The 22,607-nt window shown below is 32.9% G+C and overlaps 2 protein-coding genes across 6 annotated transcripts; one reads left to right on the top strand and one right to left on the bottom strand.

Moving 5' to 3' along the window:
- Positions 1–3,742: 3,742 nt before the first annotated feature.
- On the bottom strand, positions 3,743–6,864 carry LOC108217808 (uncharacterized). 5 transcript variants are annotated; one of them, XM_064091285.1, is made up of 4 exons: positions 6,016–6,864; positions 4,982–5,354; positions 3,988–4,721; positions 3,743–3,891 (listed from the first exon to the last, which is right to left on the bottom strand). In XM_064091285.1, the coding sequence occupies exons 1-2, from the start codon at positions 6,514–6,516 to the stop codon at positions 5,256–5,258; spliced, it is 600 nt and encodes a 199-aa protein (XP_063947355.1). In that variant the 5' UTR covers positions 6,517–6,864; the 3' UTR covers positions 3,743–3,891; positions 3,988–4,721; positions 4,982–5,255. The 5 variants fall into 5 exon arrangements, with proteins under 5 accessions (XP_063947355.1, XP_063947356.1, XP_063947354.1 ...); XM_064091286.1 differs by having other exon boundaries at positions 3,988–4,728; XM_064091284.1 differs by having other exon boundaries at positions 3,988–4,189; positions 4,548–5,354.
- Positions 6,865–18,668: 11,804 nt separating this feature from the next.
- Positions 18,669–21,155, top strand: LOC108216000 (uncharacterized GPI-anchored protein At4g28100). Its single transcript, XM_017388646.1, has 2 exons — positions 18,669–19,352; positions 20,663–21,155. Exons 1-2 carry the CDS (start codon positions 18,723–18,725, stop codon positions 20,993–20,995), a joined length of 963 nt encoding a protein of 320 aa, XP_017244135.1. The 5' UTR covers positions 18,669–18,722; the 3' UTR covers positions 20,996–21,155.
- The last annotated feature ends 1,452 nt before the right edge of the window (positions 21,156–22,607 follow it).

Consider the following 22,607-nt stretch of genomic DNA (forward strand, 5'->3'; position numbering starts at 1 on the left):
TTAACTGGTCAGTCTTATCCCGACACTTTTTTCTATATGTCGATTTTATGTGATCGATTTTGTCTTCTTTTTTTTAGTGCTATATGTGTGCCTGCTCATGTATTAATTCATCAAATAAATTGGAGTAAATAGTGCGTACACTAATTTTGATAGATAATGTAATTGTGGTTTTAAGAATTACCAAATTACTCGAGTACTCACTCGATTAATCGATACTAATGAAGAAAGTTCACTAATTTGATTTTAAATATTCGACTAATAACTAGATATTTATTCAAACTGATATAACAAATATAATAAAATTATAGTAATATAATTAGATCACATACTTTTGTTCATTTTTAAATTATCATTTTTCTATCTTTATAGAAAAATAAATACAATTAAGTGGAAACAGACTATACTTGTTATGATTACTAAATTACATTTTCTTACAAAATAAATATAAATTATTAAAATAAATATAAATAAATATATAATAATGATAGATATACCAACATAATATTCTATTCGAAAACAAACCACATCATATACTCTTGTTTTTAAGGCTTAATGTGTTCTAATCTAAGACAAATACAAATCATCACCTAACTATAAATTACATATACTTACAAAATTAATATAACAAAATAACATATTTTCTAATAAATATATTTCAAATAACATCTACTCCAAAAAATCAATATAATATAAATATTATATTTTTCTTTATGAATATATACAAAGGCCATGTCTGAAGGTTAGAGGTTTGAGCAAAATTAGAGGTTTGAGGTGTCTTAGAGGTTTGACCACTGGAATCCGTTAAAATTAGTGTTTAATAGTTAGCGAATTGAAATAGAGATTTGGATCCAAAAAGTGAATTTTGAAAAAACTACTTTGAGGAGTTTTTTGGGTTAGAAGATTTGGTTTGTGTCAGAAAAAGCTCACCAATCAGTTATTTACCAAACAATTTTACGGAAAACAACTAATTTAATCCGTTAATCAAAACATCTACTTCAAACACATAGTCAAAACATCTGATTCAATCCGCCAATCCGCTAACAGTTAATCTTGAAACTGGGCCATAGTCAAAACATCTGATTCAATCCGCCAATCCGCTAACAGTTAATCTTGAAACTGGGCCAAAAGTATACATATGCCCACCGTTGTTTCGTATGACTGTAAGACGAGTTATATTAAAAAGAGCACTGGTCCAACATTATAAAAGAACATAACACTTGTCCAATCGATCCCAACGCGTGTCCAATAGATCTTTAATATACTTTTGAGATTCACGTTTTTGTCGCATTTTATGCATGCACGTTCTGTGCGCGAATTATGGCTTGTTTGGAAATTAGCGGTTAGCTGTTAGCGAATTTAATTAGTTGTTTTGACTAATTGATTAAATTAATTGTTTTGACTAATTGATTGAATTTGATGTTTTGACTATCGGATTGAATTAGCTGTTTCTCGTAAAATTGTTTGGTAAATAGCTGATTGATTAGTTTTTTTTTGACACAAACCAAAACCGTTTATCCAAAAGCTCCTCAAAATAGCTCTTTCAAAATTAGCTTTTTGAATCCAAACCTCTATGTCAATCCGCTAAGACGCTAACTACTAAATACTAATATTAGCTTATTTTAGTGGTCAAACATCTAAAATACCTCAAACCTCTAACTTCCAAACAGGGCCTATATATACACAATTAAAAAATATAATTATAATTTTAAAATAAAATTACATATATATATATATATATATATATATGTAATTAAAAAAATATTATTAATCACCCGTTCATGGGGTTATATACTTGGAGATAAATCTCTTATATAGAGTTCTTTATGCATTTTATCACAAATCATTGTTTTTATTATAAAAAAGAGTTAATTGCAAAATGCATCCCAAACGCACTTTAGTCAACATACTTTTATAAATTGCAGTTTGCAACCCCTTATTATTTATCACACTGCATTCCACATTCTTTCCGTCCAAGTCCGTTAAATCTCCATGTTTAACGTTACTTGAGTGAGGGTAGAACCAGAAAATCCATTTTCAACAGTGTTCTTCCCCAATTTAGCTATAAATGCCCTAAATATGTTTGTATTAGCCCTAATCTAATCTCCTATACTTCAAACAAGATGGCCAAGCATTGTGTCAATAAACATCATTGTTGCCAGCTATCTCTTCAGGCGATCCAAGTCATCAGCAGCATCAAGCATTGTAGGCCTTGCAGAGGGGTTAGACTGGGTACAAAGAATACCTAGCTCAATTAATTCTCCTATTGTGGCTTCCCACATTCTTTTCACTTTAGGGGACTGATTTTGAATAGCTCTCAGTCTCTCACCATATTATGTTGTGTTTGGTTGGGGTGAATGATTGCGGAAGGAATGGAATGAAAAATGAACTATTTTATGGATGATTTTTAAGAAATTTCATTCCTTCTTCCATTCATTCCCTACATCATATGCTAGATATCACCCCTTCCATTTGAGATGGAATACTCCATTCTCTCCTATGCTCAATTTCTTCTCAAATCTCATCATAACAATTTTGCATTCTTTCAAATTTTTTCAAAACTTTCTTTCTATCTTTATTAGTTTCAAGTATTTTTTACTCATTCTATTCCATTCCATTCTCCCTAACCAAACACAACATAGAGTTTATTATTTTCTCCATCCTTCTATGATAATGACTTTTTACCCCACAGGCTTAGCCCTCCGGTAAACATATCATATGTTGGCCTCTTTCTCGTCACCATCTCTAAACCCAGAATTCCAAAGCTGTAAACGTCTCCTTTGATGGAGGTGCCTAATCTACAGGAGGTTAATTTAGATCAAGTAGATTATTTATGTTAAGCAGTATTTTTATAGAGGTGCAGAACTATGTATGTGAACTTATAAATGAGTTTTTCTGGTGGGGAAATCCACAAAACTGCCCTTGATTTTTTTAATTAGGGGTTTTAGTGTTATAATTTTTTTTAATTGCCGCAATTGTCCTAGATTTTTTAACAGTTCCGTTATCTTTTGACGGAAGAGATGTCGAATGCAGCGCGATAAATAATAAGGGATTACAAACTGCAATTTATAAAAGTATGTTGACTGAAGTGCGTTTGGGCCCAAGTTTAGGGGTGCATTTCGCAATTAACTCTTATAAAAAATATTACGAATCACATTAAAATGTGATTTAAGTCACTCCAAATTAAAAGCCACAATTATAACATGTTAGAAGGTTATTTCAAAAAAAAAAAAAAAAACATGTTAGAAGGTTATATTCTTGTTGCATTGATATTACGAGTTTATTAAAAAATATATTGTGCATGAGAAAAGTTTGGCATAAGAATTCTTTTGATAAATGCTAAACCCATCCCCTACAAACTAACCCGATACGGTAATTCCAGGATCCATAAATGACAAGACATCTCTCTTTCTGATGAATAATTTTAAAAGGGATGGCTCATCATAGATTACTAGAAAGACTAGAACCAAACACACAAATAAACCGAGTCTGTGCAGATTAAAGATCGTAAAGTTACTCTTGGCTTTGACAGAGCATTTCAAAGATCTTATAGCAATTCTCGGCCTTCTAATGCTTCCTTCGGTACACTAAATTTAGTCAAAATTTCTCAAATCCCTTCAATCAATTACAGGGCCGGCCCCAGGGATTTGGGTGCCCTAGGCGAGAATGGAAAATGGTGCCCTGTATTTTTGTATCTTATTTTTTTTACACATCTGTTAATTAAAAATAGTATATAACTTGCATATGAAACAAAAGAATAAGAATGCATCACATTTAAGCCTTGGTTTCTAATATTTTGATCATCACAAATTCGATAAAATCAGTTATATAATACTTGAATAAAAATAACAAACTGAGTTTCTTGTAGTATTCAATTCTGAAATTTTCGACCTCCTGCAACAGCAACAAGTGATAATGTATTAGTAAGCTAAAACAGTTATGATGTATAATAAGACAATAATGGATTAAAAGCTATATAAGTGAGTTTACCTTAGCCATCATTGATTTTGAAACTTTTTTCTTGGCTTTTGAGATACAAATCTCTCTATAATTTTATCATAATTTAGGGAATCTGCCATCTCACTTTCAATGGACAATAAAGCCAATCCATTAAGTCTATCTTGAGACATCGAAGAGCGAAGATAAGATTTGATCAGCTTCAACCTAGAAAAAGTTCTTTCCGCCTCTACGACTGTAACAGGAATGGTCACAACGATCCTATAAGCAATCCAAGCATTTGGATAATTTATCTGTCTTAAACTAGAGCTTAAATAATTAAGCACATCAATTGATTTTGTTATCTCATCAGGTATAACCATTCGTAGTACCAGCAATTCATTAAACAATTCTGCACCAACAATATCAGATCGCATATCATGTTTAAGATATTCTTCAAGCTTCATCAACAAGATTTTAAGCTCTCGTCATCACTAGACAGGTGCTTCTTTAGGTTAAATAAAAACCCAAAATTGTTCTGATAATCTTGAAATTGTTTAAACCGTTCTTTCAATTGAAAGGCCCCTTCATCAACAATATACAAGAAAAAGTACCTTCTAAATTTTTCTTCAGCACTCAAATTCAGATCATCATCAGCTCCGGCAGTCCCAAGATCATCAAAATGAACTAGCCTGTGAATCTTTCGCTATTCAGGAAACACAGGCTCAACATCCAACTCCAATGCAAGTTCCTTTTCCTCATCCTTACAAGAGTCATAGCCAGTTTCTCTGAACTCTTTAAAAAAAATTATAAGTTCTTCCGATCTAGACAAGGCCAGATCAATATCAATATCTTCACGCTGTAAAAATTTACTCACTGCATTGATGATATTTAATAAATTATGCCAGATGCACATTGCAAACAAAAACTCAAAACTTTCAATTTCATTTTCGACCAGACTTCTAGCTTCATTCCTTATCATAGAGTCTTGAGTGACATTACTAAGATGAACCAATGCATCCCTTAATTTAGAAGTTTGAAATCTTACCGCTCTTACACTTTCGACATGACTTTCCCATCGCGTTGCACATAATGGCTTTAATGTCAGGCCATTAACAAATTTTTTAAGAATATCCCATCGTTGTGTTGAAGATGAAAACAACGTGTATAACCTTTGTATAACCCAAAAAAGTTAGAACCTTTACTACAACAATTTGCCATGTCGCAAAGCACAAGATTTAGACTGTGACAACCACAGGGAGTGTAGAAGGCTCGAGGGTTGACATCGAGTAGTCTTTTCTGAACACCCTTATGCTTCCATTTCATGTTTGCTCAATTGTCATAAGCTTGTCCTCTAACATCGTCAATATCAAGTCCAAGATCAAGAAGAACTTCTTCAAGCTTGCTAAATAGTCCAAATCCTGATGTATCATCAAATATCACAAACTATATAAAAAATTCTTCAACTTTAACTGGAGTTACAGAAATATCAACACACCGAAGCACAAGAGACATGTGCTCAACACGACTTTTATCAGATGTACAATCCAAGATAACAGAAAAGTATCTTGCTTCTAAAATCTTTTTTATGATTGAATCCTTTATCTCATCTGCTAGTGACATTATCAAATCATTTTGAATTTTATGGCTCAGATAATGTGTATGTAATATACCTTCCTTAACTAATCGAATATGCTCCTCCATTATTGGATCAAATAGTGCAAGCATCTCAATAAATTTACAAAACAACCCATTCTTGCGTTTACCAATTTTCTCTTCATCTCCTCGAAATGCTAAATTATTGCAAGCAAGAGTTTTTACCACAACAATTATCCTAACTAGGACTTTTTTCCAGCGCTCTATCTCTTTTTTGATTCGATCTTGTTCAATCTTATCAATTGTTTCATTTTTCTCCATCCTCACCTCTAACTCAATCCAAGCACTCATATTTACAAGATGATTATTACTACTTTCATGAGATTTTAACTTAGCAGTAAGATTGTGCCAATCATCAATTCCATCTTCTGCAAAATTTGACTTGGCTACATTGCGTTTAAATAACATACAACAAAAACAAAATACCTTGTTTGCTGAGAGTGAATAAACAAGCCACTTTCTATCTTGCTTGTCCCCATTAGGTAGAATCCGAGTATAATGCATCGCAGAAAAATGTCTGTTGCTTGAATCTTTTGGAAATCGGTCTACAATAATTCTCACAGGACCTTTTCTAACCAACGAATCTCTTAGCCATTGATCAATGTTCTTCCAAGTTCCAGGATCATAATTGATTGTATTATTTGTGTTTTCTTCCTCAACATCTTCCGCATCATTCTCAACAAGCCCAATTGTAGCATTTTCAGTTTGCTCTTCGATTTCAATCTCTGGCTCAAATTCAACATGGGTCCCCTCATTTTCAGCCTCTTCTCTAACATCTGCATCTTCATTAGAAACCCCAACATTAGTATTTTTGGAGTCCTTTTTCCCAAAAAATTTGTGCAGTGAGCCCATTTGCAATTTATCTGCTTCCATCGATTTCAATTTCTTTTGCCTTTTCTGATAACCTGATAATTGATGACGCTTCATTTTCTAAGCAGATGAAAGTCTCTTCAGTGATAACTCCTATTAGAGCATCTCCAATAGTCTCTTAAGTCATTCCTCAAATATAATATAAAATATTCACTCTTAACAATTTAATGTATATTCATCTCCAACAACACTCTTTACATCCACTCCTAAACAATATTTTATTATTAAATGAATAGGACTACAATACTAGAGTGGAAAGAGAAAGTGGATGCTTGTATTACTTTATAATAAAATATAACTTAAGAGTGAGTGAGAGACTCTTAAAAGAGAGGAGAGAGAATAGACTCTTAAGGTTTTGAAGAGCCTTTAAGAGTCTATTGGAGCTTCCATTTTGTTAATGCTCTCTATTTTTTTCATTTAAGAGCTTGTTTAAAGAGCTTATTGGAGATGCTCTTAAGAGCCAACCCAACAGCCGATCCAATAGTTTATTGTATTCACATATGTCTGTTTGATGTTTACCCCTCTTTTAGTTTGAGCGTGTACTTCTTTGACCATTTTTTCAAATAAATCTTTTCTTAGAAATAAGTCTTTTGGTATTTATTAAATTTAAGTTTGACTTAAAATTTTATAAATAGTTTTGAAATATTTAATTTAAATATATTTTTAAATTAATTTGATGTCTCAAATACATTTATTTATTTGTATTTTAAATTAATTTTTAATCTTAAATAAAAAAACAAATCTATATAAGAGTATATAAAATAAATATATGAAATTTTTTGCCCCAAGCCAAAGTGGTGCCCTAGACGGTCGCCTTGGTCGCCTTACCCAAGGGCCGGCCGTGAAGAAATGATACATGATATCGAGTCGTTTGGTTCTATTGCTGTATCATTCGAACCTTTTTCCGGTAGGCGAAGCCCTCGTTGTGGCAAACAAAAATTGAAAACGCAAGACAGCAGTTCTTTGTCAGAGGAGTACTCACTAAGAGCAAGTCCAAGAGATGTCCTATTTCATGTCCTAAAAGTTATTATTTAGGGCATTTGATGAAAAAAGTTGATCCAACAATGTTCTAGTGATGCCTTGTATCACCAGGACAACATCCTCAAGCCCTATTTTTGAGGCACCTCTCTCCTTGCCCTATCACATATTTTATTATAAAATCTCATCAACACTCACTTTCTCTCTCTATTATAAAAATACTAGGACATGATATTTTATATTATATTTAGGGTATCAACTAAGACACTCTTGGGCTTGCTCTAAAGCTTAAATGTTGCAGAGGAACTCAATTTGTCTTGAAACTCATAAATTTCCATGAAAGTTCCAAATTGACTTTTGAATATGGAACACTAGTCAACCATATTCACACGCAGAAGTCAATATATTGACATTTACACATAGTTCCCCCTTCCCCGTTTCTAAAGTCAAGATTTGTTATTCATTCCTCCCGGTCATTTATCAAACAAATACAGTATTATTCTCATCTTCTGGAACAAAATTCTAAATATTCTTTCGTGAACTACCTCACAAGTTCATTTCAAATCCTTCAAATCCAAGATAACTGAGATAAATAGATTTAGTAAAAAATACTCCCTCCATCCCAAATTAGATGAGGTAGTTGATTTCGGGCACGTAACCTAAAGTGCATTGACCGTTTAGTTCCGAAATTTAATTTTGTAATTTTTCTTTTGTCAACGAAAATTTCATATTTAAATTTTTATTTGCAGAAATAAAATTTTAAAAATAAGTAATTTAGCTTTGCGGTTAATGGACTTTAAAGTGCGTGCCCGAAGTCAACGGGTTCATCTAATTTGGGATGGAGGTAGTATCTAACAGGAATAGATAAACATATTAATTATTTAATTAATTCTTTTTGTATAAATTTTAGTGATAAATAATAATGGAGCTAGGGAGGGCTATCACGCAGCTCCACTCCATGAGATTATCTTTTCCAACACATAAATTACTATCTGGACCGATATTTAATTTCTCGATGCGACATGCATATGAATTGTTAGGATTGATTGACTTCAATTCTTCGATAACACATTACTTACTAGAATTATATTTATAAATTATTGTCAGTCTTTTCCCACCTGTATGTATGGTCCTACTTCCCAAAAAATCTCTTTAAAATGAAAACTAGAAAAAAAAAATTCTAATCACATCAAAATATAATACATATCGTATGCAAATTGATTATTGGAAAATCGAGAAAAGTATAAAAAAGTTAGATTTTAAGAAAATATATTGATTGACGAGAAAAATCTGTTTAGAGTCGGTCCATCTAAGAATTTAAGGTGTTAGTTGAAGGTTTAGTTCATATATGATATTCCAACACTTCCCTCACTCACTCGAAATCTCATTTTTATGATGACAGAGAACCTAATTTCAAATCTCCACGGATCCAGATATTTGATAGCATGTTGGGAAGTATCTATCTGAAAGTTTAAGGAGTTAGAGAAAATTTCAATTAATAATTCTTATACTATATTTTAACAAAATATGATTAGAATTAAAGAGAATTATATGAGATCATGAGTGTGTGTATTTTGACGATGTGTGATGACGTTTACAGGGGTCACTAGATTAGTGTTAACTTTTCAGAATTTCTAGTTTCTACTTTAATTTTGTTTGTATTTGATATTTTTTGTTGTCTAACACATGTTCGTGAATGTCAAACTATATTATCCGCAGCTACTTTTTGATCATCGGATAATTTGATTCTAAATTTCGATACTGCATAAAAAAGAAAAAAAATTACTGTATCGTCTGGCAATAAATTAACTCATTTACAAAACGAATTCGTTCAATATTTTTTTCTCCGAGGGTTCTGAATCAACCTCGTTTTTATTTATAATTATGTGTTTGTTGTGTGTTATAAATCGTCCGAAGTGATGGCACGTAACTTTGCAGGGCATGCTACTTTCCATGTAAAATGAGTTAATAAGTGATGAGTGGGTAAAATTATATGAACTTTTATTGTTTTTTTATGACAGAATATGAACTTTTATCGTTAAATTAGGCTTAAACAGATGATCCTCCTAATCAACTCTACCAATTATCTTTTCTTGTAAATATAATGGCAAATCGATTTATTAAGCAAACTTATGATACTCATACAATTAACAAATTAATTAGTCAAGGACCTGTAATATATTGTGAAAATTCACATAATACAACAAAATAAACAAGCTACAAGAGATTTGAGCTGAACAAGAACGAACACATAAAATAAACACGGTACTCGAAATGTGACCTATTGTATCAGAAATCCTGAGGTGAGGTTTTTGCTGTTGCTGAGCAACTCATGCATATGCATGCACCGCCGTTTCCTCCATTTCTTTCCTTTCGATCCGATAACCCGACGACGAATTTAATCAAGTTACCGACAATGTTTAATTTCACTTGCCCTCGTCGAGGAGGTAGCTCTTGTTTTGGCTTGCTCTTGTGCTGGCAAGCTGGAGATTTCATGTTGTTCATGTGTCTGAAAGCTGGAGATGAGTGAGATGACTTGTAGTGATGAAACACGAGAGGCAGAGGAAAACAGAGTAAAACAAACCTGAAAAAGAGTAGGAGAGAAATCAAGGATATATTGGACTACAAGTGTGTTGAGGCTTGAAAGCATTAGGTTGTGCTCATTTCCCTTATATAGCATTTGGATACAATAGAGCAACTTCTGTACAATTTCTTCATTATTATTGAAAATTAAAATAATAAGAAAAATCCATTGGTTGTGAAAAGGCACTTCCATTTAGTTTTCAAAATAATTTAATATATTGCTTTTAACATATTTAAGGTATCCTTACCAATCACAAGACAAAAAGTAGTTAGGGTTATTTGGTTCACCATGTGGGTATGGTTGTATGTGTTTAAGATATCATATCTCATATGTGATTGAATGTGAAATTAATATATTTAATTTCAAATTCAAAATATTAAATCATTAATTTATAATAATTAAAAATATTAATAAGTTATTATTATTATTATATATTTTTTCATCATCGGTTATTCTCGTATTAAGTATTAATATTTAATTACTAAAATAAAAACGAAAACATAAAAATAAAATTGATTGCATACCACCATCTCATACACCACTGTATTAAAAACCTATATTTTTGGAATTTGAAATATGAATTTGAATTTTTATTTTTATAACCAAACGTCATTAGAATAGATAAAACTCATTCCACGTGTTCATGCACCAAACATTCCTTCACCGTACTTGCAATTTCCATAATATTCTACTCCCTCCGTCCCAAAAAGCTTTTCTCGTTTGATATGTCGGGACTGTTCATAACATGAGACAAATGACTAATTTACGTCTAATCTATAAGACTAAATATAGTCATGAGTGATCTTGTTGGTTTCGTATTTACGAGTATTTTAATATAGTGAAATTTTTATATTTAATACTAATATAAAATTAAAGATATTAATGATCAAAAGTGTGTGTTGGCAAACGTGAAAAAGAGAAACAGGAAAAGTATTTAGGGACGGAGGGAGTACTACTATATCAACCTTTTAACCATAAATATGGATGCACCATGCACGTGTTTTGACATTTTATAATTAAATATTAATTCAGCATGCATTACTAAGAAAACCCCACAATATTATACTTTTTCTTCATTTTAGACTGTGCTCTACTTTTTCTTCATTTTAGACTTCCAAGAAGAAGAATACACAATAAAAGGCGATATCTCTGTCTCTAGCATGAGCTCAACATACTCTAGATCAAAATCATCAAATAATGCAACATCCTTTTAGCTTCTAATAAAATACTGCAAAGTCAATATGATGTCGTCCTTAAAGTATAGTTTTGAAGATTGGGAGATCAAGGATTATTTGCAAAGATCTCTAACCTTATTAAAAATATGATAGATATTTTTTTTTAATCTTTGGTATAGCTTATTCCATAGATTTTGATTTACTTTATTTGAATGTAGATTAAGTTTCCAAGTAAAAAATAAATTTCAATTCACAATTTTAGTTAAGAAGTCTCTCCACTAAAAATACTAACCTGTCGGAGATACTTTCAAGTGCAGGTATTAAGATTTTCTGAATCAAAATAAGGTATTAATCTAGAAATATATTAAAATTTATTTTCATGTTCATCTATGGTAAAATTTCAATAATCAAACGATGTCTACTTTATCGTTTGTATAACCTGCTGGTTCATGATGGTTTGACCTATAGAAAGTAAATTCATTATTTATTCGTTGGCAATCGCTCCACGATTCTCCTGGCCATGTACATATATTATAATGAACTTCTGAGCCGGCGCCGGTCAAAATAATGTATTAATAAATAGATTGAGTGAAGTTTAACAAGGACTAAGAAGTAAAAGAAAAAACTCGTTTACTAATCAAAATCAGGGTAGAATATGATAATGGAGTGAGACTTAATGACCGAGTGTTAACGAAACGAAGAAAACAAACTGTGACGTTCTACTGTGACGTTCTTCCGCTATTATATTAACGAATTTTCTATGGTGTGCTCATGGCACACAATAGTCACTAACTCTCATGAAAATATTAGCTTTTGATTTGTGGATAAGTGATAAATGTTAATCGCCCCTGCATTCACACTAATTCCACCAATCAAAACAAGCCTTTTTCATGAAAGTACGTGCTTATTGTGTGCCCTTGGGCACACATTAGAAACACCGTTATATTAAATAAAGTGACCATCATTTTCTTTCGAATGCTAACTTAAAACATAGATGATGTTCAAAATTATAGTAATTATCATGATAATAGGTTGTTTAGTCATACGATGAAATTACAGGAACGAGTTATTGAGTACAGGATTAGAAAAATTATTATTGTATCAGCAAATCAGTTTGATTTTTCTGCATGGAAGGTCAATCATTGAGTCAATGAATTTGCTATCTTATGATGAAATACCGAGAGCGTCGTAAGAATTTTCATATAGTGTTTATAGATCTTGAAAAGGTTTATAATAGTGTACTAAAGACAGTTCTTTGGATATGTATAGGAGCGCGAGGGATCCGGCGGTGTATATGCGGATCATACAAGATATGTATTTGGCGGGAACATGTGTTAGGATACTGGTTGGAGATCCTCAGTAGTTCCAAGTTGCGGTAGGACTTCATCAAGGATCGGTATTTAGCACTTTAATTTTTATAATTTTTTGGATGGGATTATCCATGACATTCAAGCTCATGTTTCTTGTTGTATGCTTTTTACTGATGGTATTGTATTAATCGTTGGGTTTTGAAATGAGGTTAATGCTAACTTAGAACGGTAGCATGTATCGCGGGAGGGTTATGGATTGCGTCTGAGCCGTTAGGAAACTGAGTACTTATGTGCCAATTTCAGCGAGGAGATTCCTGAGTATGATGTAGTTGTATGTATTGTTGAGGCCCATGTACCACAAACTAATACTTTAAAGAACTTGGGCTCTATCATCTAGAGTAATGGTGATATTTCTGCGGATATGACCTATCATATTTTGACAGAATAACTTCGCTGGAGGGCTGCGTGTATCTTTAAAGTTGAAGAGTAAATTTTATCGAGTAGCAGTCAGACCGTCATTATTATATGATTATGAGGTGTTGGCCATTGAGAAAGGTACAGGAGCGAAGGGTACAGACAACATAAATGTGTATGTTATGTTGGATTGTGATAGCATCATGACAGATCATATACTCGACTGTTATTTTTCGACGGCTTTTAGGTGTTGGAGTTTATTTCTAAGAAAATAAGGTAATGGCGTTTTCGTAGGTATGGACACGTTCGACGCAAGTGTAACTCAGTCGCGATTAAAAGAGTTGAACGCATATCGGTTAGAGGCAAGAGAAAGAGAGGTCGGTCCTATCGGACGTGGACGATCAATTAAGTTTGGACATGGGAGTCTTAAATTTCACGAGTGATATGATATTAGATATAAATGAATGAAGACGTCGTATTAGAGTGGTTAAGACTCAGTCTCGTGATTTTAAAGATTATGACATTCTGGTTGGAAGAAAAGGCTCCGATCTTTCAATGACGGAAGATTTCGTGACAAAGGTGAGTCCTATGTATAGGAAATCATGGGCCAATGTACTATTTACATATATATCATACAATACTTTGTTTACACTAAGTCGGGAGTCTTCACAAGCCTTCCTACTCTTTCAGAATAGGGGCATGGTCTACGTACATTCTATCTTCCTCAAATCCTACTCTAAGCAAGATATGATGGGTATGTTTGGTTTACCATTCTGCTTGCCCACAATTCCATTTTGCATCCTTCTCTGTATTTGGCTTGCATCCTCTTCGAATCACTTCGATTTAAGAACAATCTTCTTTGTCTAGCCACACTATAGTTTCTGATTGCATCCGTCAATTGTTCCCTTGATGTGAAAATCATACATGGTTCGAACTCTATATGTTCCATCTTAGTGTTTGGATTGAAAGTGGGGTAATGATGATGCTTATTTTGCCTCTTCTTGCTCTTTTTTGGTTTCATTATTGTCTCAATTTTGTCAACTACTTCATTGTCACTTGAATCAGAGGATTGAAGGCTTGTCACATGAAATGAATCACTATCATATTTGTCATCTACATTTATATCTACCTTGTCACACCCAAGTTCATGATTATCATTATATTTAGAAAATAATTTCCCCAACATGTCATGCTCATGCCGCACAAAATCCCTCCATTCAGGTTTTTCACGAATATACACATTGTGCTCTGCAGTAGTTTTAGTCTGACGCCTCTCATGTCTTTCATTTTGTACTTCTTGATCATCCTAAGACTCTACTGTCACATTTGGTGCACAATTGCTTATATGCATTTCAATAAGATTACCATCCTTAAAATGACAATCTTTCCTTTCCCTAACATTCTTTTTTTCTCTCTAATTTCCTTTAATTCTTTCTCAACATCAAATTCAACATCATTATCATAACCCTATAACAATTCCTCATTGATTCCACATTCACTATCATCATCCTTTTTATAATCAGGATCATCTAATTCATCACCATCATCTAACAAATTCATGTCATGTTCAACACTATTACTAACATCTTTTTACTTCTCTTTAGCACAATGATCAACATATATTGAGACAAAACCTGATTTTATGGCATCAACACGCAACTCTTTAATTGACTCATGACTCAATAACAATTTATAAACTTCTCCTACAGACTGATGTTTTTTGTAATAAATTGTAAAACCAATTCGATAACCAATATCACTAAAATAAGCTAAGTAACGCTCCAATGATAGGTCATTAATCTCAATCCCATAGATGGTATCGCATTTATCTTGTAGTAATATATCCCTTCCCTTGTTTTAAATTCACCCCCATGATATATCTCAAGTTTGATAGCGTCCATTAAATCCACAACAAAATAAATTAAAAAGATCGTTAAAAAAATAACAAAATGATTTCGATTCTGTCAAATATTAACGAGATATGTACGTTTATGACTTGATCATATCTTAGTTTCATCTAATCGTGCTTCCCAAGTTGTTTTAGCATCAAGAACCCTAGACTAACGTGTATGAATGTAACAGTGTAAAGAGAGGTTTTTGATAGTGTTAGAGAGCCTCAATGTCCTTCTATTTTGTTTTATTATTAATATGTATTATGAGTGTATTATATTTTACACGTAATTTACCTGAGTAGGCAAAGAATGACACTTTGGAACAATATTTAAGGTCTGTTAATTATTTTAGCAGAATAATTAGTTACTGATTATACAATTAGTAGAAATATAGAGCTGAAAAAGCTTGCTTTGCATAATGAGGAACAAAGAGTGGGCCAAGAATTAAGAACTTGGGCAGTTGGGCTTTGGTATTTCACTTGCTCAAACATTAATACAAGGGACCTAGATTTCAACCATTGGACTTGCAGAGTAGAGGGGAAATTTCAGTTTCGAAGTTTGGAGTGTTTTCTATTCTTACAAGCTCTCTAGAGCATTGGGCCAAAATATTTACAGTATCAGTCCTTTTTTCGCATAACAAAATATTAGACCTCAGTCTCTTAAAACATCGCATTAAAATTAAGTTATTGTCCGTACATATCGTTGGAGTGATGAGAACACAAAGAACACCAAAGCTCAGATAATAAACTCAGTTTTTTTTTTTTTTTGAAAGAGTAATAAACTCAGTTTTCTTCGTTAGCTTGATAATAGAGTAAACTTACAAAGGAAAATATAATAGTCTAAATAACTAGGGAAAATAAATTTTTTTACCACTCAACTTATTATGTTTTTAGAAACCTGCCACTCAACTAATTTTTTTTCCGTTTTACTCACTGATGTTAGGTTTGGATTTGTTTTTAGTCACTAACCTAGGTTCGGATATGATTATTAACATTACGATATTTTTTTTATAGTATCATTAATACATAATGATAGTATGTAATATTTTGATGATGTAACGTATGTTTATATCTTTACATATATCAATAATAATATAAAATGACTCGATAAAATATTAAAATCAGGAAAAATTATAATTAGGATTCTAGAATTTCATTAAATAGCATCATCTTTCACTATTAAAGTTTCAATCGATTTGTTCAGCCTAAGATCTCTCTTAAATTTATTTTTAGAAATTTTAATAACTTTATCTTATTATAATTTTCAAGATAAAGATAAATAAATAGAGAGGAAAACTTAATCTTCGATAATTATACTCTATAATGCATCATTTTATGTTATTATTGGTTCCTCCGTCCCTCTCATTTGTTTACAAAGGTCTACTACTTAACTTGTACATTAAGACTCTTATAATAAATAGTTTCATAGCTTATTTTTGAGATTTTTTTTTTTGGTGTATGAAAATTTAAACACTAAATTTTTATTCGGAAGAAAAAAATAAAATAATTTATAAAGCTATTTTTTTGAAGCCGTAAAATACGTGTCACACTCTTATCACCCAAGGTAAACGATCTTGGGTACATAAAAAATACTATATATAACAAATAGAGACATATATCAAATCATCAAAATATTACAAATTACCCCTATATTTAATAATGCTACAATGAATTAATATAATGCTAATAATCAAATCTGAACATGACTTTAGTGGCAAAAAAAAAACCGAACCTAACATCAGTGGTTAAAATAAAAAAAAACTTATAGTTGGGTGGCCAGTTTCTAAATACGGAATAAGTTGAGTGACAAAAAAATCTATTTTCCCAAATAACTACTGTCTAGAAATGAGGAAGTCTGAGTAACATAAAAACGTGAATAACTAGAAAATAGTAGACTCCTGAATCCACATGATACTCAGCTACTGAACTCCTAATACTTAACTGAGTAAAACACAAAACCTCGTTTATTTGCTACTGATAACCAAAACATACAAAACCGGAGCTTCACACCCACTTTAATGTTTTTATAAAATGTAGTTTAATTAATTATTAATTTTTTCCTGAATAAAAATCTAATTTTAAATATTTATATAAAAATGAAAACTTTAAAAATAAATTATGAAACTATATTTTATATACAACTTAAATTGTGTCAAAAACAATAAAGAAGAGAGTAAAGAAATGAGAGGGACAAGGAAATATATAATTTGGTCACAAAAATATAGGGTAAATAGGCAAAAAGATCACTGAACCCATGGCCAACTTGCAATTGGGTCACTGAACTCAAAAAGTTTGCAAACGGATCACAAAACTAGATTTAAATTGCAGTCAACTCACTGAACCAATAAAAGGTTGCATTTAGGTCACTGCGCCGTTAAGTATCAGTTGACTTTAGCACAATCCGTTAGAAAAATAAAAAAAAAACTTTGAAAAAAATTATAAAAATTTGATTTTTTTTAAAAAAAATTTAAAACTTCGATAAAATTTGGAAATTTGGAAAAATTCTGAATTTTTTTAATTCCAAAAATTTAGGTGTATTTTTTGAATTTCCAGATTTTTTTTAAAAAATTCAAAATTTTTAGATATTTTTGGAAGATGTTACATTTTTTCAAAATTCCATATTTTTAAAGTTTTTTCAAAATATTCAGATTTTTTTTATGTTTTCAGAATTTTTAAGAAAATCAATTTTTTTATATTTTTTCCTGAGTTTTTTTATATTTTTAAACGAATTCCGTTAAAGTCAACCGATACTTAACGGCGCAGTGACCTAAATGCAAGCTTTTATTAGTTCAGTGAGTTGATTGCAAATTAAATTTAGTTCTGTGACCCGTTTGCAAACTTTTTGAGTTCAGTGACCCGACTGCAAGTTGGCCATAAGTTCAGTTACCTTTTTGCCTATTAACCCCAAAAATATATCGAAGCCAAGCACTCAAAACGGTGAAAATCTCTGTGGTGATCAGCAACTAATCTGCAACAATTGATAGTTCAAAAGATGGTCTTCTTGAATTCTTATGTTTAGATTAAAATCTCATAAATTTACAGATCTTCTAGAAAAGCATCTTGAGGAAGAAAGAGCATAGAGTGTTGTTATCAAAGTGTGAACAGTTGAAGAGAATTGGACCAATGCAAAGTTATCTACTGCATTATTTCAGTCATCTAGTAATAAACTTCTAAGAAAGCTTTAGAGTAAACGAAAATTCCTCATATCAGAAGACTAAAGTAAATTTCAGTGTAATGGGCCTGTTTGTTTTATGGAATCAGAAGCTGCTTCTGACTTCTGCTTTTCTTGACCCGTTTGTGTAAAGAAGCTGACTTATGCTTTTCTTAACCCGTTTGTGTAAAGAAGCAGAAGCACTTTTAAGAAGCTGAGAATGCTAGCTTCTCTCTCACAGCTTCTGCTTCTTTTCCAAATACTTTATCAACTTATTTACTTCTCACTTCTGCTTCACTTCTTTATTATAAGCAAGAAGTCACTTCTTTTAAGCTAACCCAATATGAAACCACTCTTTTTTGTTCCATCAAACAGCAGCCCTACAGCACTCACTCACACTCATTATTAAAGCTACTGTTAAGTAACTTATTACTCACCTTCACTTCACGCTTCTCTCTTCTTTTATACCCCTCATTTCTTACATCCACACTTCTAAAGTGTATACATGAAACAGTGACACTGAGTACTTATCATCCAATATTATATCTTATCGTATTTATTATTCACAGTACAATAAAAAAATCATTAATTCATATATAGTCTGTAAATTTAATGGAGTCGAGACTCGAAAATATGTTGAAACAATCATCTGAAATACAGAAAGACGGATTTGGTGTATGGTGTATAAAAATGTACCTACCAATCTCCAAAAAACAATAAACAAACTCCACCATCTAACATCATCTCATTTCTTCACACTATGACCCCTCCACTCTACTTGATCCTATCTCTCTTCCTCCTCACAATCCTTCCCATTCTACACTCCTTACCAGCCATACCAGACCCAACCACACAACCCCTCCAACCCTTCCTCCCCTCCTCTTCACCACCCTTAACCATTCCAGCCAACCCCGAACAATCCGACCTCACAGCCTGCCCTCTGCACCTCTCAGATGACCTCTTTCGCGGCATCCAATCAGCTTGCACTGGCAAGCACAACAAGCATTATAAGTCCAGGTGCTGCCCTGCTCTAGCTGCATGGCTTTACTCAGCTTACTCCACTGTTGCACTTGCCAATGCTGGAAGATCACTGCAGACAATGTCGTATGGTGATCTTCCTCAGCTGCCCGATGACTCGGAGACTTGTGTGGATGCTCTGCATAAAGGGCTTAAGACTAAAGGCATTGAGCTGGTGAAGGTGAATGAGACTTGTGATGTAGTGTATTGTTACTGTGGGATCAGGTTGCATCCCTTGACTTGTCCTTCTGCATTTTCTGTTGATGGGAAAAGTGGGAAATTGGTGGGGGATCATAGTGTGCATAGATTGGAGAAGAATTGTTTGAGGCATGGTGTTAATGGATGTTCCAATTGCCTGCATTCCCTCTCTCTGGTAACATCTTGTTCCACATCCTTACATTTTTGTATATTAATCATATATCTGATTTGTCTGATTAATCGCTAGAAGGACTTCATTAGATTCCACGTTTACCCGATTTTGTACTAGAATGTCTAATTTTAGTAATTTAGCTGTTCAAAAAATATAATAAACTAGGAAAGGTTAGCATAGATAGTGTCATATATCTCTGTAATTCTACATGAAAATTGGGGATGCGGTTAGAAGTCATTTACAATTTTACCAGTATGTTTCTGTATTTCAAACAACTCTAATTTTAGGTAATTACATCAGGATGAGTAGTTCCGGTAACCTCTGTTTTATTATTCATATTAAATTTTAAATAGCAGAACTTTGTGAAAATTTGATGTCTTTTTGTAAAATTGTTGTATGAAACTATATTCAATTAATGTTTCCTATGAATCGCTGATTATATAATTAATCAACGGAAGTTGTGTTCCTTGCTAGCTATGGTTAGAACATTAGTATTAGTCCTGTTGTCACTAGGCGCGTACTAATTTCTGTTTATACCATGGTCATTATCTATCTTTTCTTATTTTGTGTAGATTTTTGAAGCTAATATATATCTGCAAGTTTAGATATATGTGGATTGAGGAGTTGACATCAGAAATAGTATTTAAATGGAGTTAGGATTAGAAGGAGAAGTATTTGATGTTCTGGGGTTCCTTTGGTGGATTTTTTCTATTTAGTGTTTTGTCCACATTTGGTATAATTTCTGTACTCTTTTGTTTTATTGCTTCACATGTTGGTGATAGCATGTGCTGCTGTTCTTGGACCAAGCCAGTACACAGAGGGTCATAACACACTAGCCAAGTTGCATTTGACAAAAAAACACTTCTGACCCACTACTGTGGGCGTTATTTGTGGTCATCAAGCATCTAATTTGCTAAGTTATCGCGTTATTGCACTGTGGTAATAGAATGGCTTCGAAAGGAGATGATCAGGGTAAAATTTAATGTTTGTACATTTCCCGAGTCTTAAGGTCAAGTAGTAATGTCTAATGACTACAATATGTGCACATTAGTGATGTTCTGATCTCGGATTAATATTGTTTAGAATTTGTGGATTGATTGCTTGAAGTAGATTAGTGTTGATTATAAAAAGGATTTCCTCTGTTATTGGTTGGAGGATGACATCTTTAAGAGCTTGTTGCATTCTCCATGCTCTTATTTGTTTCGTATTGCCTGGCTGCTTCTTTCTGAGTTTATGACTAGTAAAATTCCACTTATCTAGCATAAGCAGCCCTGTTTTGAATACTCCAGTAAACATTTTAATTTTGCATTTAGCTCAATGAGGAGAGAACGAGAAACACAACAGCTTCAGAGGATAGAACCAGTAAAATGAAGAATAAAGATTGTGACCTCATGGGGCTGACATGGCTCCTTGCCAAGAACCGATCAGCCTACATGCACACGGTTTCTGCAGTCTTTGGGGCCATTATGAAGACCACAGATGGTCGAAACCCTCAGTCATGCACACTGAGCAGTGACGGAATGCCCTTGGCTGTCGATTCTACTGAACTCAACAGCCAGTCTTCAGCATCTCATCTTCACTACCAATTCTATCTTTACATCATCACTATGATAAGTTTGTTGTACAATAGCCTTGTTGCTTTATAATTTTATCTACCAGATGATTAAGAATACGGAAATTGTAATGGTAATTGTAGCCATTCAGTACAGTTAGTCTGGTAAATTTGTATTCTCAGTTCTATATATAGGCAAGTGCCAGTGTAATTCTTTTTTCTGCACAATTATTGTAGATGTGATATTTGATTTATTTTTTTCTCTCGCTTACGCGGGCTCTACTAACATGCCATACCAAAGGCTTGTCATGGCTGATTAGAACAAGCTTTTGGTAAAGGTTCTGCATTATTGCTATTGTACCTGTTTAGAATAGCACATTCATATTTGTCATTGTAGAATGTCTACATCCTCCCTGGAATTTCGCCAGTTTATGAGAGGGAACAGGAAGAACTAAGATGATAAAGCTTTCAGCATCCACCCTGCCAGCTATAGATCTATCCCCACACTCTTCTCATAATGTGTTGAAATTTATCCCTTTAATTCTCTCAATATGTGTTGAATTAACAGGGCAGAGTTATCATCATATAGGGCCGTGTTCCTCTGGGGCAATATATAATACTTTGCCTTGGTGTTCAACTGTTCATAATATACTACGAGTGTTAAGTGTTGGCGGAGGTCTCTAGTACGATTCAATGACACGCTCAATATTCTCGAACTTTATTATGACATGAAGGTAAATTATTGCCTTAAAGATGGGAACCCGTGGTGTTAGAATATATATGATCATACTAAGCCCAGTTTTCTAAAGTTTGTAGTTAAACTTTGCATCTAGGATTAAAAGTATCTAATGGTGGAAGAGTTATCACGACTTCCAGATCCCCCTCTATAATTAAAAAAAGTCATAATTAAAAAATTGGAATAATCTGAATAGGAAAATAGGAGTTCGCTTGGAAGTAGCTGCAGGGTACTGGCATTTTGTAGAGTGGTTCGTTTATAAGGCATTAAACAGATATTTTGTAGAATGCCTTGTATAGATATCCAATCCATCAAAAAGATGGCACATTGAGGCTCCCTTAGGTTTCGGGAGAACACATGACTTAACATTAAAAACACAAGCTCTTACTTAGCATAATCCTTCATGAACACCTTGTTTGTTAGCATTCTGGCAATAGCAGAGGTGTGTAACGTGTGTTCCATTCATTTATCGAAGAATACTTGAAGTCTAGGGGAACAGGTAGCTTAACATTGAAACCCAAGCCATTTTTTAGCATAATACTTGGTGAAAACCTTGTTTTTCATCATAGTAGTGGTATCAGGGATCTGTTCCGTTCATTTACCCAAAAATACAGAGTGAACTCCATCTCAAGTCCATTTGGAAATATAACAACTCGCGTTATATTTAAAGTTGGACTTTCCATATAAGTTTACTCCAGATTTCATAAGAGCAAGGGTCACCACCACCTCTGAATGATGAAACACCTTCACAAAGTCTGGCAGATCACTGGTTGCAGAATCAGCGCATCCAGATTCGGCACCAGCACCATCACTAAGCGATTGTGAAGGAATTATCATTAGGATTATATGGATTATATGTGTTTGATAATTTAAAAAATATGAAACAGTGTGGAAATTTGCAGAAGAATACTTCATCCCATGAGGTGTTGACTCATATTAAGTTAAAAACCTGGTAAGTTAGACAATTTAT

The sequence above is a fragment of the Daucus carota genome, chromosome 4, assembly GCF_001625215.2.
Source record: "Daucus carota subsp. sativus chromosome 4, DH1 v3.0, whole genome shotgun sequence".
In the NCBI taxonomy this organism is placed as follows: Eukaryota; Viridiplantae; Streptophyta; class Magnoliopsida; order Apiales; family Apiaceae; genus Daucus; species Daucus carota.

Coding starts and splice junctions, on each gene's coding strand:
- LOC108217808 (XM_064091285.1), bottom strand. CDS start 6,516: ATGAAGCGTCATCAATTATCAGGTTATCAGAAAAGGCAAAAGAAATTG. Junction 5,355..6,015: donor ATTCACTCTCAGCAAACAAG/GTATTTTGTTTT, acceptor ATGATACATCAG/GATTTGGACTATTTAGCAAG.
- LOC108216000 (XM_017388646.1), top strand. CDS start 18,723: ATGACCCCTCCACTCTACTTGATCCTATCTCTCTTCCTCCTCACAATC. Junction 19,353..20,662: donor GCCTGCATTCCCTCTCTCTG/GTAACATCTTGT, acceptor TTTTGCATTTAG/CTCAATGAGGAGAGAACGAG.